Source organism: Rhinoderma darwinii, chromosome 1 (assembly GCF_050947455.1).
Source record: "Rhinoderma darwinii isolate aRhiDar2 chromosome 1, aRhiDar2.hap1, whole genome shotgun sequence".
NCBI lineage: Eukaryota > Metazoa > Chordata > Amphibia > Anura > Rhinodermatidae > Rhinoderma > Rhinoderma darwinii.
The window spans coordinates 382,606,505-382,631,127 of record NC_134687.1 but is presented as its reverse complement, the minus strand read 5'-3'; the positions used below and the strand labels follow the sequence as shown (position 1 = coordinate 382,631,127).

The 24,623-nt window shown below is 41.2% G+C and overlaps 1 protein-coding gene across 1 annotated transcript; it reads right to left on the bottom strand.

Annotated features, from left to right (window-relative positions):
- Window positions 1-492: 492 nt before the first annotated feature.
- On the bottom strand, window positions 493-24,413 carry PSAT1 (phosphoserine aminotransferase 1). The gene is made up of 9 exons (XM_075852253.1): window positions 24,224-24,413; window positions 22,887-22,947; window positions 19,896-19,965; window positions 18,401-18,606; window positions 15,913-16,085; window positions 12,655-12,824; window positions 6,830-6,958; window positions 4,012-4,149; window positions 493-1,072 (listed from the first exon to the last, which is right to left on the bottom strand). Exons 1-9 carry the CDS (start codon window positions 24,281-24,283, stop codon window positions 970-972), a joined length of 1,110 nt encoding a protein of 369 aa, XP_075708368.1. The 5' UTR covers window positions 24,284-24,413; the 3' UTR covers window positions 493-969.
- Between the last annotated feature and the right edge of the window lie 210 nt (window positions 24,414-24,623).

Genomic DNA, 24,623 nt, shown 5'->3' with positions numbered 1-24,623 from the left:
GAGTAATTTTCCACTTGTTTATTACCAAACATGACACCACTGAGAACACAGCTACTTATAGAAGTCTTGTATTTGCAGTTTTGTGCATTCTATTTTTTTTTCCCAGGGATATGGTAACAAAAAAAAAACAAAAAAAACACACAACTCACTATAAGCGACAGAAAAAACAAAGTTATGACTTAGGAGGGAATAACAAAAACATGAAAAATAGCCAAACTCTTAACCCTTTAAAGACCAGGCTAAGCTGAGAGTTATCTTAACGACATTGGAGTTGGTAGAACACAATGGCATGACCTGGTCCAGAAAGAAAGGAAAGTAGGACAAAGCATAATAGATATGAATTCATGCATTTCACCCACTTATGTACTCAATAGTGTCGAACTGTATGATCTGCTGTGTTTTTTATTAGCTATGCATTTTTGCAGCCAGTCTCTTATTTAAAGACCTTTCTGCGTGCAACGTAACCCAAAAATTAAAGCAGAATACTCAATATATACTACAATACACATTTTATTTTCAGTGCATAAAAATGCGCAGGTACATTAATGGACAATACATTTGACCTCTATTTACAGACAACACATAAAAAAAAAAATATGAGCAGTCTGACCAAAGATATGGAATTATTGTCACCAAACAAATAGCCACAGGAACGTGTACAATTAGAAACCTCAACACTGGCTGAAAAAGTCTTCAACAGTTGGCACATATCTTGAGCTATATACAAGAAGCCAGTGTTGGGTAGTTCTACTACAACATAATCTTATTGAAGAGGTTATTGCAAACACCACTCATGACAACAAAGAGAAGGCAAATACTATTGGTTTGTTCTCTTAGTATAAAATAAAGTGACTAGTTTACAAACATTCATCTATACACTATGAAAATAGCATATTTGGTAAGTACCATATTTTATACAGTAGTGATAGGAAAATAAAAAGCAGAACAAGATGCTTTGCCGTCTGTTCATCACTGGCGAGTCTCCTTGAAATGTCTCATGAAATCTGCTAGTTTTTCAACTTCATCCACAGTGACAGCATTGTAGAGAGAAGCTCTGATTCCTCCTACAGATCTAAAGACAGACACAAAAACTTACAATATGGAAGTCCCAACTAGACATTTCACATTCAGCCTGGTTATACATGCATTGTGAATTACTAGTAAAGGGGTTCTCACAAAGGCAACCTCCTGTATTAGGGCATTAGGATAGATGGGTGTCCTCCACTTGGGACCCCCTATATGAGCCAGAGAAAAGAACCCCAAACAAACAGTGGTTCTCACTCTGGCAGGCTCACGCAGGCTATGTATTACATGGACAGGCAATTATGTATTTCTTTTTTTGCAAACCCAATAGGCCTTTTTACTTTAGGAAAAAAAAAAAAATCTATATATATGCCCTCAGAATATGGCAACAAAACCAAATGTTCTTTAACAAATTCGTTTTTCCCTTGTAAAACGAAAATATATATATATATTTTTTTTATTAATTTAATTACATTTATTTATTTATTAGGTACCCCCGTAATCATATTGACCCGCAGAATATAGTGAACACCATAAAAACAAAACCCCCAAAAGATCGAGGATCGCTGTTTTTTTCCTATTCCACCGAACAAATATTTTTTCCCCAGTTTCCCACTACATTATATAGTACAATAAACAGTGCCGTGAAAATCTACACCTCATCCACAAAAAACACAAGCTGTCACACAGCAATAGTGATGGAAAAAAAAAGTTATGGCTTTTGGAAGGTGTGGAGGAAAAAACTAAAGTGAAAACCCGAAAAATAGCTGCGTCAGGAAAGGGTTAATATATAGTTTTGTAGTAAAATATTTAATCTAACTTGTGACTTATTGATCCAAACCAGGGGTGAGGAACGTCCGGCCCGCGAGATCATTTGGTATGGCCCAGCCTCACTCAGACCGCCGCTGAGTCATTCGCTACTTGGCTCCGTCCATTATTGCGGCGGCCTGAGTGAGGTCAGTGCATGCCGGGCCAAGAGTGGACCAGTCGAGTCACCAGACTGGTCCACTCCCATCACAGCACACCCGACGTCACTGACCACCGCTGCCGCTCTGTTATTCCCTCCTTGGCTTAGTCAGCCCTACTCCCATTTAGGAGCAGGAGGAGGGCGGCGGTCTGAGCGAGTCCAGTGCATGCCGTCCCGGGAGTGGACCAGTCCAGTCACCTGACGGGAGACACATGACGTGAGGTCAGGTGACTGGACCACTTGGAGCTGGCACACACTGACATCCTCACTCAGACCGCCGTGAATGACAGTACTTGGCTCCAGCTGCCCTTCTCCTGCTCTAGATGCGGGTCCCACATCTATCTCTGGAACGGGGCCCCCTAAACCCTGTTCTACCTCTTTGTATGAGGTCAGACTCGTTTGATTTCCAACCATGAAGAAAACCGCGTAGCCCGCTGAGCTACGCGGTTTCCATAAGTCCCATAGAACTGAATAGTAGTTACGAAAACCGCATAACTTGCATGCTGCGATGCTTCCGTAACTGCCATTCACTACTATGGGAGTTACGGTAACTGCGTAGCTCAGCGAGCTACGCAGTTTTCTTCTTCATGGTTGGAAATCAGCCGGAACACAGAGGTAAAACGGGGTTTAGGGGCCCCGTTCTAGAGATAAAACTGGGACCCGCATCTGACATTTATGACATACCCTGTGGCTGTCAAAAATGTCCCTTATGGGAAAACCTCTTTAAGTTAGTCAGAAAAACCTACTGCTGCGAGCAGTTTTTCAAAACTTACCATTGCAAAGAGTCGATTGCGCTCCATTCAGACCAACATCATGAATACCGGCTAACATCACACGCTTCAAAGTGAAGCAGTTCCAGCCATCACATTAGGGGTGAGTGAGATAAAGGTTTGACCAAATATAGCAGGGTAATTTTCAAGTTAATAATTCTGTATGACCCGCAAATGATTTTATAAACATCCAAATGGCCCTTGGCAGAAAAAAAAAAAGTTCACCACCCCTGATCTAAACCTTTACACATTCTGAGCTTAAGAGTCCAGTGGGCGGTCTTACTCCATGATTAACAGCCATCCCTCTGAGTGTACATGCAGAGAAAGTGGTCAATCACTGACTAGGACAACCTACTGGAATCCTAAGCATAGAAAGAGCAGGGATTTAGATCAATAAATTACAAGTTTTACGGAATCTTTTACTACAAAATGACATATCAATCTGTTCAGCTCCTCCTACTCTAACATGCTACATGTAGATTGGACTGCATTTTTAACATGAAAGGTCTTTTTTAAAGTAAAGTAGTCTTAATTATGGTTTGTGTCACAGTAAAACATTTTTTTGCACCTTCAATGTAGTAGGCATGTTGTGTAAATAGAATGTTAGAAACACCCCAAAAAAAAAAAAAAAATCTATTTTAACTCAAGGTTGTAATGCAAAAAATAACAATTTTGCAAAGCACCATTTCTTCCTTTGCCCTGGCATAGAATAGACAAAAACTTATTTTACACCATTGTAGCTCAGGTTAGCAGAAGCAAACGATCTGCGTGTTCCCAGCTGTCCCCATATATAGATCACTGATTGCAGCCCATTAGCAGTTATCTGTATACAGAAATGAAGAGGGTTGGGTCTTGTCTGAATGCCCTCCAGCCACCAAAAAATCCGTGAGGTCAGTGATTATTCAGGTTCCTGATCACAGTACAGTGTTACAGTGTGTGAGCCCGGTCCACCTGATCGCACGGTGCACAGAGGCTAATGGCACAGAGACAGCACTATTAGCACGTTAAATTATATGGCTGGGAAGTGGTTAAAGCACTTAATCTTGATCTTATGCATACACCTCCAGTCAGCCAAAGGCGCAACAAATTATAATATTTTGGAAAAATGTAAATAATGAAAGGAGAGGCAATTCTGTTATTTTGATGTGGCCCTGGAATCCCATCTTCTCACTAAAGATATTTCAGCAGATGTTACAACTTCTAAAAGACATACGCAAGTTACCTAAAATCATCCTGAGAAGTAATTTTTACCTGTGACCTTTCAGAGACATCATGCCAAGTGCTGCAGCTTTGTCAAGAAATTCTCTCTCTAAGGCACTGTCACCCTTGATACTTCCGATACGGAAAGGAATATTCATTCTGCTCCTGCTTTTTTTCTCTACAGGACACCTGTAAGAAAACGCGGTCCTTGTTAGATAAATCACTAGATAAAATCCGGGAGAAATCTAAGATTTTTCCAGCTATTAAGGAACATAGTTTGGGCAGGAGACCTTTTTCCATCGCAAATACGTTTTTCACCATTTCTTACATTTTTAACGTTACAAGTTAACTTGTTCAGAAGACACTTATGGTTTGTAAATCAACCTCAGCGTATTTAGCAAAGCACAGAATTGTTAATGTAAGCTCCACATTGCTTCCCATAAAATAGCAGTTTAACCCGTTTACACGAATGGGCGTACCATTAAGTCCTAATTGCAGTCTATTAACCGAACACAGGAGATTTGCTCGCGCCATCCGCAGTGGAATGTTGGCTGTAATATACAACCCGCAATGGCTGGGATCAGAGATGCCTTTGATTCTGGCCGTTTAACCCCTTCGTTGCCATGGTCAATGGCAACCGAGGGAGGTGGCTCTATTGGTCATCCCCATCAGTGCTCTGCAACACGATCAGGTGGTCCTAACAAAGACCCCCCCCCCTAGCCTGCCAGGCTTTATGGCCATTAGGCCTTGCTGAAGGCACGGTCTAATAGATGGCCAGATTTACACTGATTATAACAAAGCATTATTGCCCCAGTATAACAAAGCATTATAGAAGCGACCAGAAGATGACATTTTGAAGTCCCCTGGCGGGATTACACACACACACACACACACACACTTTAACTTTAGTCTGCGGGTTATTTTGATTACAGCAATTACAAAATTAATTTGTAATTTTTAACACACGGAACGCCGCAAAAACAAGGCACAGTAAGGACTTATTCACACGAGCGTGTGCGTTTTGCAAGTGTAGCAGTATTTGGTGCGTGCTCGAGTGATTTTCGCACATATCGCATAGTTATGACACTGTTTTTATGTTTACAAACATAAAAGCAGGAGGTGCTTTTAAGTTCTCATTTATTTTACAACTGTAGCAAATCACACACAGCACACAGAAGCACTTCCGTGGGACAAGCGTGATTCGCGCAACAGCTGTGAAAAGGATGAATGAAAACAGAAAAGCACCACGTGCTTTTCGGTTTACAAACATCCTAACGGAGTGTCATAATAATGGCGGCTGCGCAAAAAGCAACGCAGCCGTGCATCATACGAGGCTGACACGGAGCCGTCAAGAGCCTTTTGCGTGCACAAAACGCCGCGTTTTTTGCGCATGCAAAACGCACACGCTCGTGTGAATCCAGCCTAAATATCAGTTTTTCCCATCCCCCCCTTAAATTTTTAGAACACATATGAATCACACAGTAGTGCCACTAAAAAAAAAAAAAAAAAATAGAACTTGTCCCGCAAAATACAATCCCTCATAGGGTTGGGTCGACTATAAAATTACAACGATATGACCCTTGGAACGCAGTGATGAAGGTGTAAACAAAAAAAAAAAAAGAAAAAACCACTGTCCTCAAGGGCCAAAACTAACAGAATAAGTATGCTGCGGTTTAGTCGTGAAAACGCAGCCTGCTGTAATATTAGTCCGGAAAACATTCAGCATCATGTGGGTGAGATTTGTTCAAATCTCATACACATGGCTGGGGCTGTAATATGCTGCAGATTCTCCGAACGGAAAATCAGCAGCATTTCCGGCTTTTGTGAATCCGGCCCTAAATCTTAAGATTTCACTTCACATACAAGTGCTGACTATGAATAAAATAATAGCGATCATGGAGGCAGATATTTTTTCTGGACTTCCATCAGTAACCCCACGGAAGAACATTAGTCAGCTTCTAGCTAGCCTAAAGTCTTCTTATTTGGAACAAGACCATGTTTAACTGCACAGTAAATTTAGAGATTTTAGGTTTAATGCCCCCTTAAAAAGGCTATGTACACCTTTGAAATGCTGTTTAATAATAAAAAAATATATAATTTACTTTTTCAGATACGACTGCTGTGTATCCTGGATACACAGCACCTGTATCTTGCGGAGACCTGAATCAGCCAGGTCAGTGGGACTGACAGATTCAGTGACAGCGGGTCCTGTGTGTCCACCGGTTATCAATCACATCTAAGGGTATGTGCACACACATTAATTACGTCCGTAATTGACGGACGTATTTCGGCCGCAAGTACCGGACCGAACACAGTGCAGGGAGCCGGGCTCCTAGCGTCATACTTATGTACGATGCTAGGAGTCCCTGCCTCGCTGCAGGACAACTGTCCCGTACTAAAAACATGATTACAGTACGGGACAGTTGTCCTGCAGCGAGGCAGGGACTCCTAGCATCGTACATAACTATGATGCTAGGAGCCCCGCTCCCTGCACTGTGTTCGGTCCGGTACTTGCGGCCGAAATACGTCCGTCAATTACGGACGTAATTAGTGTGTGTGCACATACCCTAAGTCATAACCTTAGATGTGATCAATAACAGCTCGATCCTGCGTGTCAGAAACACGCAGGACACTGAACCCGTCAGTCCCACTGACCTGACAGATTCAGGTCTTAGAACTAGATACAGACAGACACTCTGTATACAGGATACAAAGCAGCTGTATCTGAAAAAGTAAAAAATACATTTTAATAAAAAGTAATTACAAAAGTTGCACCAAACACACGGATTAAAATTAACATTTCAGCACCGTGTGTGCTACTAAACCCCCTTCAGCAATGAATGCAAATAAGTTACATTTGACAACTTACACGAACAATCCATTGGATTCATCTATAATATTGTAAATCATTTCTGATTTGATGATGCTCAGTTTCTCCATACATGCTGCACCTCCATTATTCTTAATCCATTCTAACACCAATTCCATTATATAGATGCTAAAACACAATGACAAACAGTATGTTAGTCGAACATTCCCAAAATCGGCTTGTTTTATTGGGCAAGACTACCAAATGCTAAAAACTGATACATAGCCAAGAAAAAACTAAAATAAAAAAGGAACAGAGACCAGTAGAAAAATGACAAAGACAGTGAAAATAGTCTAAATACATTTCTTTTCTAAGAGAAAAACTTTCTAGCCTGCTTGCTATATTCTAAAACCAAGAGTAGACTGGCCATCCGGGCTCAACGTTGAAGAACAGGGCCTCTAAGCACTTTAACCCCTTCAAGACACAGCCTGTTTTGGCCTTCAGGACACAGCCAATTTTTTCAAATCTGACATGTTTCCCTTTATGTGGTAATAACTTCGGAATGCTTTTACCTATCCAAGCGATTCTGTGAAGATTTTCTCGTGACACATTGGACTTAAATCGAGCAAATTTTGCCAGTAACAAAGTATTTAATTGTGAAAAACACCAAAATGTAGCGAAAAATTGCAAAAATTAGCATTTTTCTAAATTTATATGTATCTGCTTGTAAGACAGATAGTAATATCACACAAAATTGTTGCTAATTAACATCCCCCATATGTCTACTTTAGATTGGCATTGTTTTTAGAACATCCTTTTATTTTTCTATGACATCACAAGGATTAAAACTTTAGCAGCAATTTCTCACATTCAAGAAAATTTCAAAAGGCTATTTTTACAGGGGCCAGTTCAGTTGTGAAGTGGATTTTAGGGCCTTACATATTAGAAACCCTCGATAAGTCACCCCATTTTAAAAACTTCACCCCTCAAAGTATTCAAAACAGCATTTAGAAAGTTTATTAACCCTTTAGATGTTTCACAGGAATTAAGGCAAAGTAGATGTGAAATGTTCAAATTTCTTTTTTTGTTGCAGAAATTCATTTTTCATCTATTTTTTTGTAACACAGAAAGTTTTACCAGAGAAACGCAACTCAATATCTATTGCCCAGATTCTGAAGTTTTTAGAAATACCCCACATGTGGCCCTAGTGCACTTATTGACTGAAGCACAGGCCTCAGAAGCAAAGGAGCACCTAGAGGATTTTGGGGCCTCCTTTTTATTAGAAAATATTTTAGGCACCATGTCGGGTCTGAAAGGCTCTTGCGGCACCAAAACAGTGGAAACCCCCCAAAAGTGACCCTATTTTGGAAACTATACCCCTTGAGCAAATTATCTAGGGGTATAGTGAGCATTTTGACCCTGCAGGTTATTTGCAGAAATTATTGTAAGTAGGCCATGAAAATGAAAATCTATATTCTTTCAAAGAAAACGTAGGTTTAGCAAATTTCCACAAGGACTAAAAGGAGAAAATGCACCACTACTTTTGTAAAGCAATTTCTCCCGAGTAAGACAATACCCCACACGTGGTCATAAATGGCTGTTTGGACACACGGCAGAGCTTAGAAGGGAAAGAGCGCCATTTGGCTTTTGGAGCTCAAATTTAGCAGGAATGGTTTGCGGAGACCATGTCGCATTTGCAAAGCCCCTAAGGGACCAAAACAGTGAAAACACCAAAAAAGTGACTCCATTTAGGAAACTACACCCCTTGAAGAATCCATCTAGGGGTGTAGTGAGCATTTTGAACTCACAGGGGTTTCATAGATTTTATTAGAATTGGGCAGTGAAGATAAAAAAAAAAAAAAATCTTTTTTCCAATAAGACATAGCTTTAGCTCAAAATTTCTCATTTTCTCAACAAATAAAGGAATAAAAGAAACCCAACATTTGTAAAGCAACTTCTCTGGAGTACGGCAATACCCCATTTGTGGTCATAAACTGCTGTTTGGGCATACGGCAGGGATCAGAAGAGAAGGAGTGCCATTTGGCTTTTGGAGCACAGATTTTGCTGGATTGGTTTCTGGACACCATGTCACTTTTGCAAAGCTCCTAAGGTACCAGTACAGTCTAAACTACCCAAAAGGGACTAGATTCACGAAACTACACCCCTTGAGGAATTTATCTAGGGGTGTAGTGAGCATTTTGACCCCACAGGTGTTTCATAGATTTTATTAGAATTGGGCAGTGAAAATAAAAAAATCCTTTCTTCAATAAGACGTAGTTTTAGCTGAAAATGTTTCATATTCTCAACAAATAAATGAAAAAAAAAGCACCCCAACACTTGTAAAGCAACTTCTCCTGTGTACGGCAGTACCAAATATGTGGTCATAAACTGCTGTTTGGTCACAGAGTAGGGCTCAGAAGGGAAGGAGCGCCATTTGGCTTTTGGAGTACAGATTTTGCTTGATTGGTTTTGCTTGATGTCGCATTTGCAAAGTCCCTGTGGGACCAAAACAGTGGAAACCCCCCAGAAGTGACCCCATTTTGGAAACTACACCCCTCAAGGTATTCACCTAGGGGTGTAGTGAGCATATTAACCCCACAGGTGAATGGCAGAAATTGGTGTGCACTCGATGTTGCAGAGTGAAAATGGTTTTTCAATAGATATGCCAATATGTGGCGCCCAGCTTGTGCCACTGGAGACACACCCCGAAAATTGTTAAAAGGGTTCTCCCGGGTATGGCGATGTCATATATGTGGAAGGAAACTGCTGTTTGGGCACACTGTAGGGTTCAGAAGGGAGGTAGCGCCATTTGGCTTGGAGCGTGGATTTTGCTTGTAGTAGTTTTGTGTCTTACTGGTGTTTCCGTTTATAATGTGGGGGTACATGCAAGCCGGGCAGAGTATATAAGGGGCATAGTCAGGTGGTATAGTGGGGTAAAAAAAATAAACAATAAAATAATCCATAGATGTGTGTTATGCTGTGACACAATCCTTTCTGCACAGGTCGGTGTCGCACTAATAAATGGTCTTTACTTATTCCCCTTTTGGTCCGCACCTTTGAAGTTCGGGGAATTTTGATGGGACGTGTTGTCCTGGTATAATATGGGCACCTTCGCTTCCAGCAGATATGTTTGGGCCCTCCCCTTCCTGGTTCCCTAATTTTAGGGGCCTTGATAATTCGCCACTTGAAACAGAAGAAACGTTCCCCTCGGGCCGGCACAACTGCATATTTTTATTTCCTGGCTTATTGGTGCCTTGACTAATTTTATTTTTTCATAGACGTAGTGGTATGAGGGCTGTTTTTTTTGTGTGACGAGCTGTAGTTTTTATTGGTACCATTTTGGGGTACCTGCGAATTTTTGATCACTTATCCTTTTTTTTGGGGAGGCAAGGTGACCAAAACACAGCAATTCTGGCATATTTTTTTAGTTCTTTTTATACAGCGTTCACCACGCATTATAAATTACATGTTAGCTTTATTCCGCGGGTCAGTCCGATTCCGGTGATACCCAATTTAAAGCACTTTTTATGTTTTACAACTTTTTGCACAATAAAATAACTTATGTAAAGAGAATGGATTTTTTCTTTCGCCAAGTTGTGAGAACCATAACGGTTTTACATTTTTCGTCGACGGAGCTGTATGAGGGCTGGTTTTTAGCGAGACGAGTTATAGTTTTTATAGGTACCATTTTTAGGTACATGCGACTTTGATCACTTTATTTCAATTTTTGGAAGACAAAGTGACCAAAAAATAGCAATTATGTCAGTATTTTTTAGTTATTTTTTTTACTGCGTTTTTTATAGTTAAGGTCGTTACGGTCGCAGCGATACCAAATATGTATGGCTTTATTATTTTTTTCAATAATAAATGACTTGATAAGGGAAAAAGGGCGATTGTGTTTTGTGTTATTTGAAACTTTTATTGTATTTTTTACAACTTTTATTTTTACTTTTTTTACACTTTTCTTTAGTCCCACTAGGGGACTTGAAGGTCCAACTGTTTGTTTGATGTTCGAATACATTGCACTACCTATGTAGTGCAATGTATTAGAACTGTCAGTTGTTCACTGACAGCAAGCCGATCAGGCTCCGCCTCCGGGCGGGGCCTAATCGGCTAACGTAATGGCAGATAGGAAGCCATTGTTAGGCATCCTGTTGCCATAGTAATAGTCGCCAGCCTTGCCATCGTATGGCAGGGCTGCCGATTTCATACAAACCACTTTGATGCAGCAATTGCATTGAAAACGCTGCATTCAAGGGGTTAATGGCAGGAATCGGAGCTAGCTCCGGTTCCTGCCGATAGATCGGGGTGTCCGCTGTAACATACAGCGGACACCAACTGCTGATGACGTCGGCTCAGCTTCTGAGCCGGAAGCTGAGCCGGCACCATCTTGCCGATGGTACCGGAAGCCTCCTGGGCCCCGCCGCCGACGGGGCATAGGAGGATTCCGTTACTGGCGGACCGGGAGGTAAGTATTAGCCCTCCGATCGCCTTTTCAGCCACCGGCAACCCAGCGATCACGTTGCTGGGGCGCCGGTGGCTATAAACTACTCACATGCTGCGATCTCTATTGAACACAGCATGTGAGGGGTTAATCGGTCGGATCGGAGGCTAGCTCCGGTCCTGGCCGATACCTCAGGGTGCCAGCTGTAACATACAGCTGTCAACCGGTGGTGATGTCTCTTGCTCAGCTCCATCTGTTTCACGTAGTTACGTGGAGATGCGGGAAAAGGCCATCTCCCATCACGTAACTGTCCATCAAATTGCGGGAAGGGGTTAAAATTGCATTTTTTTTTTAAAGCCAAACCAATTTTAAATCACAGCTACACAGTGGTAAGGTGATCATAACCTTTGAGGCCCGTGGGCACAGAGAATACGGTGTCTACCCCTGGTTATACCTATGAACATTCCCTATGCTGCAGATAAACAAAATAAAGAAAAAAAAAAAAAAATTGACGAAAGTCTGCTAAGGCTTAATTGTAATAGCCAACAAGACTAGGGTACATTTAGTAGAAGTTAAAACCTTATTTTCTTGCCCCTCATTAAATTTACTTTAAAAATCTAAGCTACACCTTTGCTGAACCTTGGCCAAATAGAGAAAACATAATTTATTTCTCCTGTTTGCAGTTTTCTTTAAGGGCATGCTCACACGGCTTATTTTCGGCCATAAACTCGGAAGCAGAACGCCTCCAAACATTTGCCCAGTGATTTCAAATGGTAAAAACGGTGTTCTGTTCCAACGGGGCGTTTTTTTACGCAGCCGTTTTGAAAAACGGCCGTGCAAAAAAAAAAACGCCCGCGAAAAAGAAGAAGTGCATGCCACTTCGAGCCGTTTTTGGAGCAGTTTTTCATGGACTATAGAAAAAAAAAACAGAACGGCGTTTTTCCATTGCAATCAATGGGCAGATGTTTGGAGGCGTTCCAATTCTTCGGACCTTTTTTAAAAATAGGCCGTGTGAACATACCCTAACTGTTCTACTGACGGCAGTGTAGACAAGACACGCTCCGTTGCTACCCGAAAACCATCAACAAGGTGCTCGGCCGATCTGTTATACTTTTCTATTTAGTACAGCGATTAGATATCGGTGTCCTGCTGTAAACTGGCAGATATTAATGGGTTGCAGTGTGGAATACAAAAAAAGTAAAAATAAAATTAAAAATAAATAAAAAAGTGCTATGTTTTGTGAGGTTTTTATTGCCTGGAGCATGGCATAGTGAACGTACCCCAGTAAAGGTAAAAGAAAAAAAATTGTTAGTTAAAGGGATGTGGGATTCTGTGAAAATAGTGGCATAGCTCCCAGCTATAAGATATTATGCAAACCCTGTTACCATGAAGCTCATGCCCTGGTTCAACAGGTAATAAAAGTTCCTTAAAATGTACATACCTGAAACACGGAGGAGTGTTATATAGAGAGCCATTTCCCACCTGGGTTTTGTAGTCTAGGATAGTAGGGCATTCTTTTAATGCAAAACCCAATAAATCTTCCCTCACTATTACTACTGTAACTCCGGCACAGCCAACATTCTTTTGAGCTCCAGCAAAAATAAGTCCAAACTAAAAAGCAAAAAGTAGAGATTCAAATAAATATATTTTTTTTTTCCTTCAGTCTGTAAACCAGTGGCAGGGACCAGCACAGAATTTCAAATGCAAGTATGTTACAAAGTTTATTATTTTTCACTATAGGGATGGCTTTAGAGGGGTTTTTCCACAAAGCACATGTATCCCCTTATCCACAGGATAGGCAAGATGTGTCATCGCTGGGGGTCCGACCGCTGGGACCCCGAGCGATGTGAACAGGGGACCAAAAGTACCCCAAAGTGCTCCATGAGAATTAAGTGCATGCTCGACCAGTACTCCATTCATTTCTATGTTACCGCTGTCTCCTGCAGCTCAATAGAAATGAATGGAGAGCTGGCCGAGGATGCTAACCAGCGCTTCGTTCTCATGGAGCACTGTCGGTCCCCCATTCTTCTCATCGCTAGGGGTCCAAGTAGTTGGACCCCAGCGACCACACATGTATTAGGAGAGAATGTATTGCTGTGGATAGGGGATACATGTGTTTGTGGGAAAACCCCTTTAATATTGAAGAAAAAAAAAAGTAATTATTCTATAATCCAAATCTGCGCTATTGGTCTGGAAAAATTAAAGTTGCACTGAATGGTTGCAATGGGCAACAAGCCTAATGTCACTGTAGTTTTGCTAAATGAGGTTCATAGTATCCAGTCTAAGCAATCCCCTGTGATTAAGCTTTATTTACAGAAAACTGGAAGCAATAAGGTTCTGATCACACTGGTGTTATCTTTCATGGCTCCTGGAAAAACTGAAGCAATAAGTCATTGACATAAATCAGATTGAGTTACAATGGGTCCCTCAAGAATTTTTTGTACTTTATAGAATAACGCTGCATGCTTTACATTTCTGGCTGTAAGAGAACAATGGAAACCTGGCAGAACGGAATGGTGAATAAAGCCTAATATAATGAAGAACTTGGGCCCACAGTTACTAATGAAGTCTAATGGTTAAAAGAGCATAAACTTGTACTTTTGTAGCGTTTTTTTGCGACTGCCTGGTCTAAAAAAAAAAAAAAATTCCCACATCTTGCAAGAGGTGTTAAGGCCCTTTTACACTGACCAAACGAGTGTTCATAGCACAAACAAGCGCCGATCACTGAGCTGCCTCGATGATCAGGGCTCGTTTACACGGCCGAAGTCGGGACGAGTAATATCTTCAGACACTTTTCTCTTCCTTACACCACCTTTAATTTGGCCTTCGTATTTTTTGTTGCATCTAAGCCAATCCCCTTTGAGATACTTAAAAGGTGTCTAGGGAAGTGCAAACATCAATTCACGCCAAGATTTGGAGCATTTTCCACACAGCCTAGACTCAGACAGTAGTAAATCTGCCCCACTGTGTTTAGAATAACGCTGCAAAGTTAGTAACTAATACTCCAACAAATAATTTTGCTCACAAAAGACAAGAACCAAAAGCTAAGCAGGAAGAACCAAGAGGACTCCTCTGTTTAGATAGAAAAAAATAATTGATTGTACCGTATTTTGTATTAGCATATTATTTTGGGCTCTCTTGTAAATATTTTTCTATGACCAGCAGAATATTTGATAAACCAGAACCAACTAGGGCCCATTTTATTTATTCACTGCCCACTAATGTAAGATTACAGTCATGTTCAAACGTAGAGGAATTACCGCGGATTTTCCATCTGGATTTGCGGGTGGAAATTCTGCAGCATATGACTGTGGCAGCACAGTGCATGAGATTTTGCTAAATCTCACCCTCACAAGCTACAGACAATTTCAGAGAAGAAATTCATCCGTGGAGCAGAATTTTAAATCTGCAGCATGGTTACACATCTCTTGCAGGTTTGGTCCATAGAAGTCGATGGGAAAGTGAAAAATTAAAAAAAAAACAAAAGAAAAAAACCTCATACTCTTCTCCCGTTGCAGTGCTTCCCTGTGAAGCCAACCTCTTGGGATGACATTTTGTCCCATGTCACAGCTGGAGTACCACATGGGGCGAAATGACATTCCAGGAGGAATCAAATATCAGCCAATGGAAGAGTCGACGGGAACGCCAGGGGATAAGAGTACAGGTTTTTTTTTACTCATCCTGTTGCCCGCAGTGGCAAATCTGGCCAAAAAACGCCACCAAATCAAACATGATATGGTGCGGACTGCAGTCAGAATTCACTCAGAATCTGGGTTGGATTCTGCAGAAAATTCAACCCGTGTGAACTTACCCTTAGGGTACCCAGACACGTAGTGGATTTGTTATGGATATTACCCCTTCTACAAAAAGATTAAATCCGCAGTGAACATTCAGAATCGAATGAGCATGATGCATATTTGAAAATCCACAGCATGCTCGGATTTCCCTGTGGAAAATGTTCAGCAGCACGTGGATGAGATTTTTTTAAATCTCATACACCCGCTAATCCAGACGGAAAATCTGGGGTCATGCGATAGTCATTCTGTATCCTAAAGCCTCCGCTTAAGGGACCGGAAGCCAGGCCCTCAATGCAAATCTATGAGAGCATTAAAGAGGATCTGTCACTAGTTATATTAATTAGGAGGGAATTAATAAATAGGCGCTATGATGCTGATAAGTACAGTGTACCTAGGTGGTCCACAGCCCAAGACATGGAAATTTGAAGTGATCCCCCTTCCCTTCAGCCTCAGTCTCTCACAATGTGTGAAGTAGCTTCATGCGGATAGGACAGCGTCGGAGGCTGTGCGGTAGCTCCACCTCAGGAGAATCGCTGCTGTGGATGCTCATTTGTTAAGTATAGGCTCATTTGCATATTTAGAAAAAAAGCTCAGAACTTTAATAAAAACGTTTTGGGACAATTTTGACTAGCATTATTAGCGCCTATTAGATTAGAGATGAGATCGTGACAGATCCGCTTTAATGTAAGTGTCAGATTCGCATTGAGAGACTGTCCTCCAGTTTCTATAGTAGATGCTGCAGGATTTGGGTTGTCAGAGTACAGATCACATGACTAGACGGCGGCCCAGAACAGAGTGGCTACCCGTGAATTAAAGCACCAGGTAAGTCAATACACGTCTACATTACGCTACATTTGCATAGTGATGCTTCAACATTATATGGAACCAAAAGGGATATATACCTTAGAAATATCAATTGGTCTGGACATGAAGTTTGAAGACATATCGCAAACTAGTACTGCTCCCTTCACATCAGGAATATCCTGGAACTCCACGCCATGTACGGTTTCATTGGCACAGTAGTAAACATAGGAAGCTTCTGGGTTAAGATTCCAGGTGTGTTCATCTGGTATTTCTGAAAATGGAAACAAATATTAATTCTTATCTCCTAATAAGCCAGCATTATTAAAAAGGGGCTCTCTGGATTAAAAAAAAAAGTGTCACCAAAAGTATTTAACAAGTTAAAGAATTATGACCCAGAAATATTTAAAGGCGTTGTCTTAAGAAAACACCAGCCTGTATGCCTCATTAAACATTTGGTGCCACAGAGACTGTTCCCCCAGTCAGGACCCTTTATTAGCTGGAGCCTCTAACAAAGAGCAGCTTCCGCTCTGGCAATCTCAGACAAGAAATACAATGCATTCAGAAAGTCTTCAGATCCGGTCAATCTTTTCACATTTTGTTATGTTGAAGCCTTGTGCTAAAAAAAAGAAGAAAAAAAAAAGAACGTTTTTCCTTTATCATTCTGCACTCAATATCCCATAACGACAAAGTGAACACAGAACGTTAATAACTTTCGCTAATTTATTGAAAAGGAAAAACTCAAATATTGCATCGATGCAAGTATTCAGACCCTTTACTCAGTACTTAGTTGAATAGCATTTGACAGTGATAACAGCCTCCAGTTGTCTTGGGTATGTGGTCACAAACAAGGTGATTTCCTGCCATTCTTCTCTGCAGATCCTCTCAAGCTCTGACTGGTTGGATGGGGACCGCCGGTGGACAGCCATTTTCAGGTCTCTTCGGAGATGTTCGATTGGGTTAAAGTCAGGCTCTGTCTGGGTCACTCAAGGACATTCAGAGTTGTCCCTAATCCACTCCAGTGTTGTCTTGGCTGTGACCTTAGGGTCATTGTCTTCCAGGTGAACCTTCAGCCCAGTCTAATGTCCAGAGCACTCTGGGTCAGGTTTTCATTAAGAATATCTCTGTACTCCATTCATTTTGCCCCTCACCCCTTCCCAGTCCCAGCCACTGAAAGACACCCCCACAGCAGGATGCTGCGACCATCATGCTTCACAGTAGGGATGGTATTGGGAAGGTGACGAGCAGTGCCTGGTTTCCGCCAGACACGACACTTAGCATTGAGGCCAAAGAGTTCAATCTTGGTTTCATCAGACCACAGAACCTGGTTTCTCATATTCAGAGTCCTTTAGGTGCTTTTTTCCAACTCCAGATGGGCTTTCATGTGCCTTTTCCTAAGGAGAGGCTTCTTTCTGGCCACTCTGCCATAAAGCCCAGATTGTTGGAGTCCTGCAGTGATGGCGGACCTTCTGGTTTCTCCATTCTGCACACAGGATCTTTGGAGCTCAGCCAGAGTGACCATTGAGTTATTGGTCACCCCTCTTACCAAGGCCCTTCTCTCCCGATTACTTAGTTTGGTGGGTCAGCTAGTTCTAAGAAAAGTCCTGGTTGTTCCAAATTTCTTCGATTTAAGAATTATGCACGCCACTGTGCTCTTTCAGTGCAGCAGAAGTTTTTTTGTAACCTTCTCCAGTTCTGTGCCTCCACACAATCCTGTCTCTGAGCTCTACATGCAGTTCTTTTCTCCATATGGCTTGGTTTTTGCTCTGATATGAATTGTCAGCTGTAAGACCTTATATAGACAGGGGTGTGTCTTTCCAAATCATGTCCAATCAAATGAATTCACCACAGGTGGACTCCAATCAAGGTGTAGAAACATTTCAAAGATGGTCTAGAGAAATGGGAGGACCAAGAGCTAAATTTCAAGGGTCATAGCACAAATATCCATGCAAAATTTGTGTTTTTTTAAATAAATTTGTAAAATGTAAAAAATAAATAAATAAAAAAATTCTGTTTTCACTTTATTATGGAGTATCGAGTGCAGAACGATGGGGAAAAAAAACTTTTTTCCTTTCGCACAGGGCCTCAACAGAACAAAATATGAAAAAAAAAGGGAATGGGTCTGAAGAAATTCCAAATGCATTGTATATTACGTGGTTGTCCATTCATTGGAATAGGACTTATGTAATGGCCACACGCAACATTAGTGGTTTCCGGGGAGGGGGGTGATCCGCTAGTGTTGCGTAAAAAGGGTTTTTAAAAGGTCATAGATACACGTAAGAGGACTATTTGTGAAGTTAGATCTTGTACCACCACAGATTTCCACAGCTCTATAGAGAGCATTTTGGCACTGCTCAGATTTTGTTACATTCTGAGCAAACTGCCTTCCATTAATGGTCAGAAATGCCGAAGGAGTCTCAGCTATCTATATAGCTCTTGTCAAAGACTCAGCGGTGATCTGTGTACAGACTTCATCCATGTGAACTTCACATGTATTGATTCATATCATTAGATAGTTTTGACTGGATTTTCTCTTGAATTTAACTGAAAACCTGAAACGCTGGATATCATTGAGAGTTGATGTTGTACCTGTGTAACTTGCAAGCTTTGGGTGGACAAGGTTTACTTTTCCATATTTCTCCGCTTCCTTAGCAGCTTTTGCTGACCAGGCACCAGTAACTATGTAGTCTGCACATTTGGCTTCTTTAAAACCAATTAGATTAAGAGGAATGGCACTAAACTGTCCACTTCCACCTCCTTGAAGGAAAAGCACTTTATAATTGTCTGGAATATTTCTGTTCAAAACAAAAATAATGCATAAATATGTTAAATTAATATATTAAAATGTTATCAATTTTTTTAAATTATGTGCAGATTGTTTACGTGCAGGAAGATCTATCACCAATTAATGTACTGTCTGTAGCTGAAAGGTCTCTGTAAGCTAGTTTCACTTGCAGTCACATTACCAGGCTCCTGCTTGTGCGATGTTTCGTATTCGGACCATGTGATTATCTCCCCTCTTTAAAGAACGAAATGTCACATCACATGACTCATGTCCTTTGCTCTCTGCTATGCCCCTGCCCTGTCCTACTTCACTGGCTGGACAGCAGCAGATCTGCGTTGTGTGAAGACAGTGAGAAATGACAGCACTACTATCCACCTTTTAACAGAGGGGCAGGAGGACAGCTGTGAAGAGAGGCAATGTCTGTAGGAGAGGGGAATTATGGGATCTGTAGTCTTTTACAGGATAATAGCACCCATAGCAGGTCTTGCCAAAATCAAAACAGCAGTACTGTACAGAGCTTGGAAATATAATTACTTGTGAGCTATCGTGGTATCCCCTGATGACCATTCAGATACATACAGGTACTTTTCATAATCTCTGATAACCCCTTTAAGAGAGGATTTGGGATTTAAGAAGTGATTTGTAAGGCCCATCATAAAGTCCTACGTGAAGGCAGAATGTGGTAGAGGATGTGCAACGGAGAAGATTAATAGGCTGTATTACAATTAGTAGAAACGTTTCAGGAATTCCCTCGACCACAGAGATTGACAGATTTTCCGGTAGGAGTGTATATACCAAGGAAGCAATCACTCATGGTGTGTCGGTGGGGGTAACCACCCTCAAGACTCACTAGAACTAAAAAGCGAGCGCAGGAGCATGGATTTAAAAAAAAAAAAAATATTTGCACTTAAAGACATAGTAACCCTCTTGTCAGCACCGGTTGTATAACATAGTGCCTTCAGATAGGACAGCATGATCATCCCAGCGGATCATGTCTAACAATAACCCTTCGCTCATGCAAACAACTAGCTCTGAGACATAAAAGTACTAGAACCAAATGGGCAGCCGCATGTTCTATACAGGTAATCAAATCAGTCTTCTGCTGCTATTTGCGCTGGTATACTTCGCTCACAATCCAGAATTATGTGGGCAAAGTGGCATCAAAGACAGTTACAGCAAACTTTTTTTTTTTTTTTTATAAAACAAGTTACCTTATTTACAGTATATAAAGGCTGCATACTGAACATTGTTTAAACATTAATCAGAAAACCTTCAAAGCGAAAATTCACAAGGACTTACAGTAATTCTCTCATGAAAATCTCTGTAGTATTTAAAATCTTTGTGAAATCAGATGATCTGTGGCTCATTTCTGTAGAAGAAAAAAAAATACAAATGATGCAGGTTCATTTGAAAACCCTATCCCTGTTAAGATCCGGTAGATCATAGGGCATGTTATGTTTTTGCTTTTAATATTTTCTGTGTTTTGCCTATCATTGTCTAAACTGGGAAAGAAATACAGAGTTCTAAGCGTTGTTAATGCAAGGGAAATATTATTTACTAAAATACAGGTTAGGACAGCTGATAAGGCCATGTTCAAATCACGTTTTTGAATCCACGTTTAGGCACCATGCACACGACCGTAGATTTCATTCCTATGGCCGACGGACACCTGCCCGTATATTCATAGGAAGGTGTCCGTGCCATAGAAAGGCTCCGCAAAAGATAGAACATGTCCTATTTTTTGCTTTTTACGAACCGCGCTCCCATACTTTATATGGGAGCACAGCCCACAAATGCAGGTGGTTGCCCGCGGTCGGCCGTGCCCATGGGGCCTTATCATGTACATCAGGAAAGCTTCCTCCGTACACAATAAACGTGTCCACAGGGCTTTATTAGCCATATGGCATAGTGAGATATGTCGCCCAGAGTACTCTGGCCATGGGGAAACTACCAAGTCACTGTCCATATATGGACAGTGACGTCAGTAGCTTCCACAGCGCCGTAGTCCCCAGGCAAACCACTAGCGGATAAATCCCCTGGACGACGTATCCCACTGCATGCCATACAGTGGGATACGTTGCAGTCTTCCGACTGAGGTATGCGTCGTGAGTCACCCCGACTTATACCTCTGACGGAAGCTCAAATCGCAATGTGAAGAGGGCCTAAGTCATCTTGCTTACAGGCCCACAGGGCATCCATGTGCCACCATACAGGTCATGTGCATAAACCTTTGCCATGTGTAGGAGCACTTACACAAAAGTCATAAAGTGATTCCATTAAACTATAACTTTTAGAGAACAAATCCAGCAATTAAAGCTATATAAAACAATTTTGCGCAAGGGTAGGAACACTAGGAGTAAACACTGCGGATTTTCAGAAATTGATTTCATTGAAGGAAATCCGCAGCGTAGTACAATAGCAGCAGTGTGGATGAGATTTGAATAAATCTGATCTACACCGCAAAAAAAATAATCTGTCGAAAAACCATTCATAAATTGACCTTTGGTGCAATTTTTTTAAGCCGCAGAATGTCCATTTATGCTGCAGAATCACTGCTATCCTGTTGTGGTAAAACCCACAACAAAGAGGAATGGGTTGTGACTTTTGCGGCGCCTACATAATCTGATTGGCGCTGTAATGTAGATAAGTGGTTTTTATTTTGAAAAAGTATCAATTTTGACCAAGTTATGAACAATTTTAGATTTATGCAAATTCGTTTCTTAACCCCTTCCTGCCGCAGCCTTTTCAGATTTTCATTTTCGTTCCCCCCCCCCCCCATTCCAAAAGCCATAACTTTTTTATTTTTCCGTCGATATAGTCCTAGCAGGGATTTATTTTTGCAGGACGAGTTGTAGTTTTTCGTAGCACCATTTATTGTGCCATATAATGTACTAGGAAACTGGAAAAAAAAATTATTTGTGGGGTAGAAAATAGAAAAAAAAAAAACCAGAGATTCCGCCATTGTTTTTTGCGCATAGTTTTTACGGAGGTCACTGTGCAATTAAAACAACATGTTAACTTTATTCTGTGGCTCAATACGATTATGGCGATACCAAATATATATAGTTTTTTCTATATTTCACGAGTAAACACCTAATAAATTTATTTTGTGTCGCCAAATTCCGAGAGCCATAACTGTTTTTATTGTTCCGTCGATTAGTTTTTAATGATACCATTTTGGGGTACATGCGACGGTTTGATCACTTTTTATTTCATTTTTTGTGGGAAATGAGGTGACCAAAAAAATAGAGATTCTAGCGATTACAATTTTAACCCGTTAGTGACCGGCCCATAGTGTTTCTACGTTGGTCACGAACGGGCCTTATTCCGATGCAATAAACTTTTTACATCGCTGCATCGGAACAAGCAAACAGAGCAGGGAGCTGTCAAACCTCCCTGCTCTCAGCTGCCAGAGGTAGCTGGGGGCTGCAGCGGTCACATAGACTGACGCGTCATCCCAGGAGGCCAGACTGGAAGAAGAAGCAGGGAGTTCTGGGTAAGTATGAACGTCTTTTTTTTTTACAGGTTGATCTATATTGTGATGGGTAGTCACTGTCCCGGATGATGAAAGAGTTACTGCCGATCATTTAACTCTTTCAGCACCCTGGACAGTGACTATCCCCTATCCGCCTAGCAACGATCCCGTAATTAGGTGAGCCCCATAGACTTCTATGGGCCTGCCCGTAACGTTATTACGCCCTGAAATAGGACATGCTCTATATTTTTCAACGACACGGGCACCTACCCGTAAGCATACGGGGAGGTATCCGTGGCCAATAGAAGTCTATGGGCCCGTAATTACAGGCGTTTTTTACGTTCGTGTGCATGAGGCCTAAGTGTCGGGAGTGTGAATAGACATCGCATCCTGGCTGGAGGTGATGTCTATTCACTCTCAAGACACTTCGGTAAACTTAATGTGGGAGTACGTGACAGTACAGCGTGATCTCGCAAGATCACGCAGTGTTGTGAGTACTGCTAAAAATAAATGCAGGGAAGTGTATGACGCTGATTGGTCACTGATTGGTCAGCGTCATACATTTCACAACGCTCAGTTGGTAAAAAGTAAAAAACACGCCCAGTTGGTCATTAAGAGACTCATTAGCATAAATCTAAAATTGCTTATAACTTGCTCAAAATTGACTGTTTTTCAAAATAAAAACCACTGCTGTTATCTACATTACAGCGCCGATCAGATGATGTAGGAGATAGGGCACTTACAATCTGGTGACAGAGCCTCTTTAACCGTAAAATGTTAAAAGAAAAATCACTTTAAACAATCGGTATACTTACCAAGAACACTTATACCAAGTCCTTTATAGTTAACGAATTCTTTCTGAGCTTCCAGCAAAACCTGCAGTTCGGAGAAAAATAAAATAAAAAATACATAAATAGATCTATAGCCTTCATTAAAAAGATATTAACCAGCTATGTTAGTCATTAGTCCTTATTCTGCAATCTACAATGAGTTACTAAACATGCAATGCTGCTATGTACAGCAAGCTAGGCCTGAAATACTGGAAACTACCGAAATGTATCTGATTAAAGTGAAGGAATATATATATATATATATATATATATATATATATATATATATATATAAAAAATACTCTCAAGATAGCCTGTATATTGTCGATTGATCATAAATCTCTGTAGCATCAATTAGCACGGCTTTTCATACCATAATATTTTACAAGAACCATCTTGGCACAAAAACATGTTTTTACAAGAAGTGAACTTATCAAAGCAGAACTCAAATACATTGAGCCAATAATGGGCATAGCTGGGGAATAAACGCTGACAGAGCAGAAGCATTGTGAACTGGGTAGATATATTGGAGAAAGCCACGCCCCCACTTGTGTTCCTCCTCTGATTGGTCAGAGGGTGACAGCTGATGCAATGTCCCTTTACAGTCTCACACAAGTCACCATTGTCTAGCCTGGTGCCAACATTATAAAAAGCATTCCAGAAAATCTTTACATTTATCAGTATTTGCGTTTCCATGACTTATGCATCAAACATAATCTATGTAGTCCTGGCCCATTACTGCACTACCATCTGAACGCTAAATCTTCCCTGCCATGGTACGATCGGTGCAGAGAGATAAACACATCATCAAGAATCTCGTACTCATTGGGAATTAACCATTTACTGTAACATACAACAACATATTTCTGACGTGGCATGGTACATTTCCAATTATCATGCACGTGTAGCAGCACTAGAGAAATAGTAACCAGGTTCTTACAGCATGCGATCCACCATATATTCAGACAGCCTGCTATCGATCATACACAGATCGGTCCCTTTTCCCTATTATAATACCTTGTAATAAATCCAATATGTTTACTAAACCATAATCCATTTCCTACGTGTCGATTGCATTTACATCCCCAGTAGATGCCATGGGCACAACATAGAAGCTACTGTATAGAGTTGCAAGCTGCAGGGTGCCAGGAGATGCTCCACGTAGAAGAGAACACTCTAGATCGTCAAATGTTACCGAGCTTTCCTCTATTGGTAAATTTGTTATATCACACCCGCATAAAATGACATGTAAACAATAAATCCTTCTGCATTATAATAAATCATGAATCCGGATCATACCCCGTGATCACTGCAGTACTTACAGATGGTGGCAGCTTAGCTGGTCCAGCACCAAAATTAAGAACCTGGGTGATGATGTCCATGTCTGGAGTGGGACTGGTGATTAGGGAATTTCGGGGTGCCAGGACTCTGCAGCGCTCGTACGGTACTGGTGCAAACTTCACTGCTCTGCATTTCGGTCTCAGTAAATATAAAGCAGAGGGACCTGTTCTCATTGGTCAATTTCACATGGTGCCTTTTGCTCCCGAGCGATGGTTGGACAAGCGTTGCAGCAGGGCTTCTGATTAGCTGATTTTCCACGACTTCGGCGCGTGATCGGTCTGTAGCGATGCAAGGCTGAAATGAGATTGCACCATCCAGCAACAAACCTGCATGTGGAGGGGGCGGGACCTTACCTCAACACACAAGTATGAGACCCATATA

Excerpts from the sequence above, each read along its gene's own strand:
- PSAT1 (XM_075852253.1), bottom strand. The coding sequence starts at position 24,283 with ATGGACATCATCACCCAGGTTCTTAATTTTGGTGCTGGACCAGCTAAG. Across the intron at positions 16,086-18,400 it reads AAAGCTTGCAAGTTACACAG|AAATACCAGATGAACACACC; the intron begins GTACAACATCAA and ends TTCCATTTTCAG. Across the intron at positions 1,073-4,011 it reads ATGTCTCTGAAAGGTCACAG|ATCTGTAGGAGGAATCAGAG; the intron begins GTAAAAATTACT and ends GTCTGTCTTTAG.